A 10,240-nucleotide genomic window follows, 5' to 3' on the forward strand; every position below is an offset into this window, starting at 1 on the left:
CAGCGTGGAGGGATTTGATGGAAGTATTTGGGGAAAAGCCATCCCACTCGTGGTGTAAAGATGTACAGAGAGGGTTGGGCAGTTTGCCCCCACTCAGGATGTAAACCTCATAACTGTCATATTTTAAATAAACCTAAAGCAAGACTGCGGCAATGTCATCTTGAATGTCTCATTTTTACTTTTGCATGTATATTTCTTTGTACAGAAGATTGTCTTTACTTGTGTTGTAAATATTTTATTTTGTTCTCTGTTATTTTGCCATTAAACATTCGAGAAACTGCAGTGTCATCTTTTTGTCTGTGTACTGTAAAACCCAGATGAGATCAGACGTTTTTTTTTTATGGATCTTTCTTTCATCTCTCATGACCTTTAAGATGAGATGAAGGAATTCTGGACTGATTTGAAAGTGAGGGAAAGCCCAGAAGAAGTCAGTCATTTATGAGAATAACACAAAGGGCATCAGCGACTAATAGGGAGGTACAAAAATATGTTTTATTTCTAAAGCTTTGATAAACATGTTTTTTTTTATAATTATAAGCCAAAAAAGTAAAAGGAAAAACTATTTTTAAAATTCCTTCCTGTATAAAATGAAACCAGACAGGAGTGATGCTGATCTTATCTGTTCCTTTGCAGATTTTGCTATTAAAATGACTAATTTTTGACTTGTTTTACATCCCTAATGTTATTTTAGTACTCAGAGATTAACAAAGGGATAAATCTTCATGTAAATACATTGAGCTCCATGAGCGTCAGCAGCCCAGAGTTCTGATCAAATCTTGTTTACAGGTGCATGGGATCTGGCACACGGGTTCACATGCTTTCCTACCCAGAATGAAACACTTTTTGATTTTCTTAAAAGCCACAGCTTTCAGAAGTGCAGCAGGGAACCACAGATGCACGTGCTTTCTTATCAGATGATCTTGAGAGGAAAATGATCACGCAAAGGCCTGTGAAGTGTGAAGGTGATGCATGCTGGGGGGAGAGTTTCTTCTGTTCACAACAGCAACAGCTTCAAGTAATAACTATGTTTAACTGCAAATGGATGTAAAGGAAAAAGAGTTTGACCTGTAAACTTCTTCATAAATGCAGAATAGTATAGATAGAATTGGAATATATTAGGAGAGGAAACATTTTTTTGTCCTTTTAAAAAAGAGAAAATGTCAAAGGAGGAGACTTCTATGTAAAAAACAGATCTGTATCCAAAGGTGTTTTTCTCCAGAAATGAGATTCCACTAAATTCAGTTTTGTCTCTAATCCCACCCACACACAGAACTTCGGTGTTGAGTCATAAACTAGATTCTCTTTGAGTGCATCACAAAAGCAGAAAAAAACTCATCCAACTCCACCTTTTTTTAAAAAAAAAGATTTGTTATGAAAAAAAAAAAAGAAATGACAGCACGCTTAACCCTTGTTCTCTCTTGTGGGGTCCAGATGACTCCACCCTTATATTGATGAGTGATCCCTCTCATGACAAAGGTGGACAGGATTTTATGTCTACCACACACACCAAAGAAGATTAAAAAAAATCTGTGAAAAAAGTCCTTCAGCGTGCTGTCTTGTGGGGTCCAGATGACCCCACTTTTAATGCAAACATTCCAACGATAGGTATCACATTAAGCAAGCAGTTCTAAACTATCTGTCCGCTAGATGGCGCCAGAGAACTCCCTATGAAGTTGACACATTCTTGACTGCCATAAACGGCACACATGAAAACGCAATTGAGCAATGAATGCAATGGCAGCAGTTTTTCTTTTTTCTTTTCTTTTTTTTTTTTTTTTTTTGCACAGAAGAAAGTGTATCCTATGCCATTTCCCCAAAAGCAGAAACAATTGATGCCAATTGAATGTCAGATTGAGATTATGCAGTTTTTCTGAGTTTGACAAATTATTTTTTCATCTTTGATTTGAGATCAGTCAATGCTTAACTTCTGTTTTTTTGTTTTTGTTTTTTTTGGTCAAAATTGCATAACTTCACACTGACGATAGACTCGTGTACTTTGATGTTAATTTGCACGTCAACAGCAGTGAGGAAGTACTTTTGGCTACTTCAGAAGTTTTAAGACTCCCCCCAATGAAAATTGTGTTTTTTTGGTGTTTTTAACATGTTATTCTGGCATTTTTGGAAGACACATATGAAGAAATTTACGATTAAAGTGGCATTTATGAGTTTTTTTACTCAAATCCTTATGAATCAGGAGCAGACAAAAAAAAGACAGTTTGATAAAGGCCAATATAAGCCTGTATGTTCTACTCCATTCTGATACATCCACTTGTAGACAAATAGATCCATGTATCTCCTCATTTTTTCATCTGAGTAGTTCAAAATTGTACGGCTGAACAGCTCCACTGTTGCTCAGCATTTCTGTTGTATTGCTAATGTTAGGTTGGGGTTGTGAGGGGCTGTAAGCTAGCAGGAGGGTGTAAACAAAGGGATGGTGGGAACTCCGCTGCAATGGTCCCACCCACGACTCAAAGGCAGAGTTGAACTCTTGCTTCTCTGCAGAAACTGTCCTAGTAAACTAAATTTAAAAAAAAAAACACTGGGAACGACTTTAAAATCGATCAACAGATGATAGGAGCAACACTCATGATCAAATAAATATATAAATATATTTTTTAATTGGCTTATTTTAGTAATTTTAATGTACTCAAACTGAAAGCACCAAAAGGCAGTTGCATCATTTTTTTTTGTCAGTAACTTTGAAAATATGAATATGTTCTTGTGCTGATCTAGTCCTACCACCTACTGTGAGATGAAACTCTCATCAGACAGAACACAAAAGACGGGGAAACTCTGCTGTTATCTCTTTTTTGTAGTTCAAAAAGATTCATGTGTGGGAAGCTGATGCCTGAGCACACCTAAAATGTGCTTTGACAACACCACTTCCTTGTTGTCTCACCTGCATGAGGTAGACTCATCACCACCTGAAAGGTTGAATGCTTTCACTATCTAGACGGATTATTATCAGAAATGTAAGTTATATTTAGTGTTGATATCTCAGCTCCTTTGTGATCAAGTATGAATAATTGTGAAATTTGCATGTAAAGAGATAAGCCTTTCTTAAAGAAAAAGAAAGTCTCAATGGGAGGCAATGCGGTGTGTTGATCTACAAAGATTACGTGAGTATTTAGGTCACAGACAGATATCCGCCTTCGCCCGCAGTGATGGTGTTCCTTGGAGACACGTCATTTAGACAGTCTGTTCCCCTCAAGATAAAAAACACCAACTTTTGTCGAAAATTGCACCATTTGTTTTTTTATTACAATAATGTTTCCCCTTTCCAAATAATTTCTCAAACTGAAAAAGACGATCTCATTTAGAAGACGCAATCATGATCTTTGCATAAAAAGTAAGCACATTTTGGGGGGGGAAAGTGTACATTTATTGATGCAAATTAAAGCTAATTTTTATACAATTTTTACATTAAGATACATAAAACCCAGACAAAAAAAAATCTTCATCCATATAAAAAACAAAATACATTTTGCTTGGGTCATTTTCAACCAACAAAACAATGGTATCACATTTTGGGTTACAGTACACTTAGTAGATTCTATTGAAAACAAAAGTTGAACAGAGTGTAAACAACCACAGTACATTTTGCCCTAAAAAGCTGCTAACAGGAAATGCCTGCTAGCAGCGGCGGATAGGTTTGGGTTGTGATCAACAGGCTAAAATACCACCTTAAACCATTAATACTAGCTGTAAACTTGTCAGGGCATCAAAGCCTTTTTTTTTTTTTTTTTTTTTTTAATCTTCAGTTTTTAAAAAAAAAAATTCAACAGCAATAAAACACAAAGTCTAACATCCAGTATTTTAAAACACTTTATCCATCCAACCAGTTTACAGGACAAAAAATGAAATGATGCTTCAAAAGTATTCACAGTTAAGACTAAAAACCTTGCAGAGATAGTTTGCTACCTATGTTTCCAGGCAGCTAAGGTTTAACTGACACCTTGGTTATGTGCTTCCTCTTTCAAGATGTGGTTGTCTTGATGTTGTGGCCGGGTGCAAAAACTCAAATGAAGCTTCCAGAACTATGTAAACCCTGTAGCCTTCTTTCATCATTCAAACATCTGATGCAAACTCGGTAGAGGCATGGTCATATTTATGGTGACTTATAATAGGTACGCTATGTTTTAAATATAATAGAAAAATATATCTGATACAAAATGCTAGGATGACCACAAATGTTTGTGGGTAGACAAACACTAATCTGGAAAAAATCTGATCTGGATTAAATTTGATTGGTGCTTTGGTGGCACAGTTTCAGAATAAATTTACGGATGGGGAGACAGTCAAACTTAACTCATCACTGATGTAATCTCTGTCTGTTTTGATACGTTCAACTGATAAGCAACTTAGGTGGCCTTTAATTTCACACAGTATGATTCTATAATTGTTGAATGCAATATGGAACAGTACGCACCATATTTTTCAGACTATAAATCGCTCCGAAGAATAGGTGGCAGTAGCAAAAAAAAAACAACCTAATACAGAAGAAAAAATTTGGGGGGAAATGTATCTAATAAACTATAGAAACAAGAATTCATCTTGAAAGGCAAATCATAATATTGGAACAGACAACAATAACTAACTTAATATATGAATGCTTCACCACTGTAACACACTGATGTTTATTTTAGTAGAGCCTGTTAATATTTCAGACAAATAGTGCATTTTGCAGTACAAGCACCAAATTTGCCATGGATGTACCTTAGGATACCCTCTTTCAAGATTGTGTGTTAGGAACAAGAAAAATCCAAAATGGCAGCCATTTGTAAAGATGGCAGCCATACACACCATTGTTGCAAAGATAGGCTATTTGTTGTCTATTTCCTCAACAATATGGGCCGTTCATGCACAAAATGCTGTTTTTAACCCTTAGATTGTGTTCTGGTCAAACCATTGATCCATTTTCACCCTTCGAAATGGGTCAATTTTGACCAGAGCACAAAATAAGAGTTAAACTCGAGGGATGGCTAGAGAACTCTAGATGTAGTAGCTAGAGGATACCATTATATAAATATGTATAGAATTTAAAATCTTGGATTCTGAAAGACAGGATGCTAAGGTACATTCATGCTAAATTTGGTGCTTGTACCACAAAATGAATTTTAAAAACCAGCCCCACGATTAGCCTCATGAAACATGGAAGGAATCTATTATTTCAGCACAACATATGTACAATTGTTCAGAAAACCATTGCATTTTAACATGCTAACAGTCAACTAAAGTCTTCATATCACTCACTAAATCTGTTGAATTTTTCATTACACGTGCCACTTTGGGACCGACCGGTGTGAGGCTAAGTGGTGCTTCTTCTTCCACGTATCAGTTTGTAGCAAATACTTATACATACGCGTAGAATGCCCTCTAGTGGTTGTTGCGATTTATTACTGGGAAAAAATGTGATTTGTACTTCACAAAATATGGTTGCTAAAATTATTCAGAGAATCTGAAACCTTTACATAAAGTACATGTATTTAGTACATAGCACTATAGAAAAACATAATAAGTGATCTGTAAAAAAAACTTGATTTATCTGTTTGATAGTATGACAGAACACACTTTACACAGCGGTGCTCCTCTCGTCCACGCTAGTATTTTGTGAGTACGTTGATCCAAAGACTCTGTTCTGTGGTATGTAGACCTTGATGGCCTGACACAGGACACAGGGAGTTCTGTATACCAATCTCAACAGCTGCTTCCTGAACTTTTCCCCAGCAAACACATATAAAATGGGATTAAGACAGCTGTGAGAGTAGGCGATGACTTCAGTGACTTGCAAAGCCAGTCTGATAGCTTGGCTGCTCTTACATTCCGTGTAGATATGAAGGAGCTCCAGTCCTTTGAAGAAAGATGCTATGTTGTAGGGAACCCAACAGCAGAAAAAAACAGCCATCACTAGGTAAACTAAGCGGATGGCCTGTTTTCTGGATGAGTGGCTGTCCAGCAGCTTCCAGATGATCTGTGAGTAGCAGAAAACCATGATGAAAAGGGGGACAAACAGACCCATTATGTTCATTTTAAAAATGCTAAAGGTTGTCCAGAAGTGAGAGCTGGATAAATCCTCGTCTTCCACAGTAAGTGCTGGGTAGCAGAAAAAAGACATGTTTACATTTGTAGGTCTCTTAAGTTTGATGAAGATCAGTTCTGGGAAAGAGGCCAAAAATCCAGCCGTCCACGTAACAGCAGCTGCAATCCTTCCGAAGAACAATGTCCGTGCTCTCATAGCATAAACAGCATGCACGATAGCCAAGTAGCGGTCGATGCTCATCAAACAGATGAAAAAAATCCCACTGTAAAAGACAATATGATAAACACCCAGGACAATCTTGCACATAGCATCTCCAAACAGCCACTGGTCCTTGGCTTGGTATGCCAAGAAAGGTAGGGAGCAAACCAGGAGAAGGTCAGCAATGGCCAGGTTCAACAAGCACATGTCGGTCATGCTGCGGAGTCGTGCACCACAAATAACAACCCAGATGACCAGAGAGTTTCCCAGCAGCCCCAGGAGGAAGAACATGGAATACACAGGCGGAATGAATTGAGCCCCAAATTTTGGATAATCGCAGGTCCCATACTCTTCTAAACCATCCGGGTCGTATCCATAGTCAGTGGTGACATCAGGGAAGATAGTTGTTGGACTCCCAGAGCTGGATTTGAACAGAAAAAGAAAGATTATTTGCTATAAATATTTTATTAGGGCCAAAAAACACTTTTCTTAGGTTCAGGTAAAGTTCAAAGATTCGTTTCAACTGCACTTTTTGTGAGTTAGGCAAGTGCTCTAGATATAAAGATTGTCAGATGTAAGCTTACCACATAAAACCCTTTAGTGCTAATGTAAAACGTATGTATTTTAAATATTGATGTTTGACTTTACTTTAATGCATGAGCTCATTTAACCCTTATAATTGTGTTTGTGTTAAAAATGTTTCGACCACAAACACAATATAAAGGTTAAGTTCAAAATGGGAAACAGGATAATACACTCCTCAAAAATAAATAAATAAAGGGAACACCTAAACAACTCAATATTATTTCAAGTCAATCACACTTCTGTGGACTCAAACTGTCCAATTAGGAAGCAGCATTGATTGACAATCAATTAACATGTTTTTGTGCAAGTGGAATAGAGAACACCTCCAATAAAGGAGTGCTTCTGCAAGTGGTGACCACAGACAACTTTTCCATTATAATGGTTTCTGGTTGATTTTTGGTTGCTTTTTTATCGCCAAGAGTGTTGTCACTCCAGCGGTACCATGAGACGGCGTCTACAATCCACATGAGGGGCCCAAGTAGTGCAACTCACTCAGGACAGCCCATCAGTGTGAACCTTTTCAGTGACTCACGGGGTGCATAGGCTGCTGGCTCAGGCCTCATTGAAACATTACAAAAAAAAAAGAAAAGAAAAAGGTCTAATTTTATTTTTTCTCCTTTGGGTTAATAATAGAGAGTGAGCCTTCAAGCTCAGCCACAGAGACACAGAAACACAGAGGATGTGGCTGTCATACGGACACACCCCCTGTACCGGGAAATTCTTTTAATAATAATCATATAAACCCAAACATAGAGACATGATTACAGATGTTTTTGTAGAACTCTCCACAGTAAATAAACCTTATTTGGAGACTCCATTGAGAACATTCTGCTGTCTTCAACCTCGTCCAACATGACTGGTTTGGCCGTGGATCAATAATAGAATAGTTTATTTCAAACATGCAAAAAGAAAAGAAAAGATAAGATAAAAATATACAGAGCATAAATCACAGCAGAAAAAAAACAAAACCCAAACAAAAAAAAACAGAACAAAAAAATAAATAAAAACCAAAATCAACAAACATGTTTGAAAAGGGGATAGGCAGAAACAAATGATTTGGGGTGGCATTTCTTTGGAGAACCTCACAGCTCTCAATGTGCTCACCAGAGGTACCATTAAGTACCAAAATAAGATTCTCAGACCCCTTGTGAGACCGTATGCTGCTGCGATTGGCCCGAGTTCCTCCTAATGCAAGAAAATGCAAGTTCTCGTTCAGTCAGTTTCTACTATTCAAAAGTATTAACGTAATGGACTGGCCCACCCAGTCTCCAGACCTGAATCCAACTGCGCAGATCTGGGACATTATATCTTGGTCCATCCACCAACAACAGGTTGCACCACAGACTATCCATAAGATAGGAGATCTTGCAAAGAAGCATGCTCAGGAATCACAGGGGAGTCATGGAGGCACGTTGAGGCCACACCCCATACTGAGCTTCATTTTGACATGTTTCAAAGACTTTACAAGTTGAATCAGCCTGTAAAGTGTTTTTCCACTTTAATTTTGAGTTTGACTCCTCTTCCAAACCTCCATAAACTAATACATTTAATATATCTTAATATTTTTGTGTGGTTGTGTTGTAAGCAATGCCACTATGAAAAGAATAAAGCATCTAAAAAGACTATTTCATTTGTTCAGGCATATGATGCATTTTTCTAGTGTTCCCTTTATTTTTTTGAGCAGTGTTCATGTAAGTTAGTATTGCTGAGTTTTAGATAAAGTACTTTTAAAAGTTTCTAGAACTATCATTCATTAACTGCTTTCTTTTCCAAACAGATTTTTAAGAAGTGTCAGTCTGTAAAATATCAGTACATTTAAAGCTCTGACTAAAAAAGAAAGACTTTCGGTTCCTGATAAGATCTCCACATCCTTATAAACACGGTGGGCTTTATCCAAACAGTCCAAAACATTGTGTAATTTATGCAGACATTCTGAAAACATTTTACAGTCCCTTCCCTGCAGAAGCAGCAACAGCATGCAACAAGAGCAAAGTGAAAACAGAGACCCCTGAATGCTAACAGCTGCTAATAAACGGAATGATAGGGGAAAAGAGTATGCTCCTCTGACTCTGTCGAAGCTGTTTGCAAAGGAAAACACCCCCAGAAGTCTGCTGTTACTTACCTTGGAGAAACCTGTTTGTTCAATGTGAAAACAGTAAAAGCTGGAGCTGCCATAGCTGTCTTTTTAATTTCGTAAAGGAATGTCCATGGTCTCACTGTCCTGATCTTGCACAACCTTTTTCCAGACTTCCTTTTGTCTACACCCTTTCCTGCCTCCTAGTGGGATGAAACCTGGAAAGCAAAGCCTGGATTTCCATTATTTTTGAGTATTTCTTTTAGCATCATTATTGTATTTTATATTAAGCAATCAGTTTGGTCTAATATCCAAACTTTACCCCTTATTTTTAATTATCAGACACTTAGCCTGTCACGACTGACCTTTAGCTTATTATACAGTCGTCTTATTAACAAATATGATGGGAACAGTTTTGAAATTCATTGTGATTTGCATCTATGTCCTCTGGTAAATACATAATAAAGAGTAATAAATAATCCACTGTATCCCTTTCAGTGCCATGGGGCTGCCTAAACCTAACCATACTCTTGCTGGGCAAAGGTAGGGAACACCGTGGACAGTCGCAAAACTTATAATTACTAAAAATATAAATAATATAAAAATGGTTCCTTATTTGATTAACCTTTCTTTGTTTCATCATTGTCTTTGGGGTTGTGTTTTAGTCTGCCACCCTGAACTTCTTCAACACCCCGCCCCCCAAAACCACAAGAACCAACAAGTGTTATCCCAACATTTTTTTATGTCTATTTGCAACAAAATGAGTAAATGTTTGACTAACGCTTTGTGATTAGTGTGGTGTAGCTGTTGTCACTGCATGATCTCAAATTTTAGCTCAAAGGACTTAAAGAGAATTTCAACAGATTGTAAATAATACATTTGTAAAATTAATATAAGAACTAATTCTAGTTTTTAGTCTGCTAACAAAAACTGACACCACAACACTGCAAATGTAATTGAAATATATCACAAAAAAATAGTTGTTAATAAAGTCTTAATTTTTTTTATTAAAAAAAAAGAATTATACAGTTTTTATTAAAATTTTAACTTGCCTGTTGATCCATTCAGTGGTGTTCATTTTGGTTCAGAAGATGCTGAGGAGCCACTAATTCACAGGTGGTTACCCTTCTGCATCTAAGATGAATAAATGTTTAAGGAGAGTATTTCTGAGAGTCAGAAAAAAGGCTTTAGCTGTCAGTAAGACTAAACACCTCCCCAAATGAGACAAGTCATGTTGAGTATTTCGTTTCCTGATTATGGTTTTTCATTCCTATACACAAAAAGCCCACCCCATCTGCATGCAATACCACAAAGTTGCTCACGTTATAAGGTACAAGGTGAGT

At 37.1% G+C, this 10,240-nt stretch overlaps 1 protein-coding gene across 1 annotated transcript; it reads right to left on the reverse strand.

Moving 5' to 3' along the window:
• Nucleotides 1-1,932: 1,932 nt before the first annotated feature.
• LOC112143759 (C-C chemokine receptor type 4) lies at nucleotides 1,933-9,323 on the reverse strand. Its single transcript, XM_024267950.2, has 2 exons — nucleotides 8,946-9,323; nucleotides 1,933-6,659 (listed from the first exon to the last, which is right to left on the reverse strand). Exons 1-2 carry the CDS (start codon nucleotides 8,996-8,998, stop codon nucleotides 5,573-5,575), a joined length of 1,140 nt encoding a protein of 379 aa, XP_024123718.1. The 5' UTR covers nucleotides 8,999-9,323; the 3' UTR covers nucleotides 1,933-5,572.
• Nucleotides 9,324-10,240: the final 917 nt, after the last annotated feature.

The sequence above is a fragment of the Oryzias melastigma genome, linkage group LG16 (genome assembly GCF_002922805.2).
Source record: "Oryzias melastigma strain HK-1 linkage group LG16, ASM292280v2, whole genome shotgun sequence".
NCBI classification, from domain to species: Eukaryota; Metazoa; Chordata; class Actinopteri; order Beloniformes; family Adrianichthyidae; genus Oryzias; species Oryzias melastigma.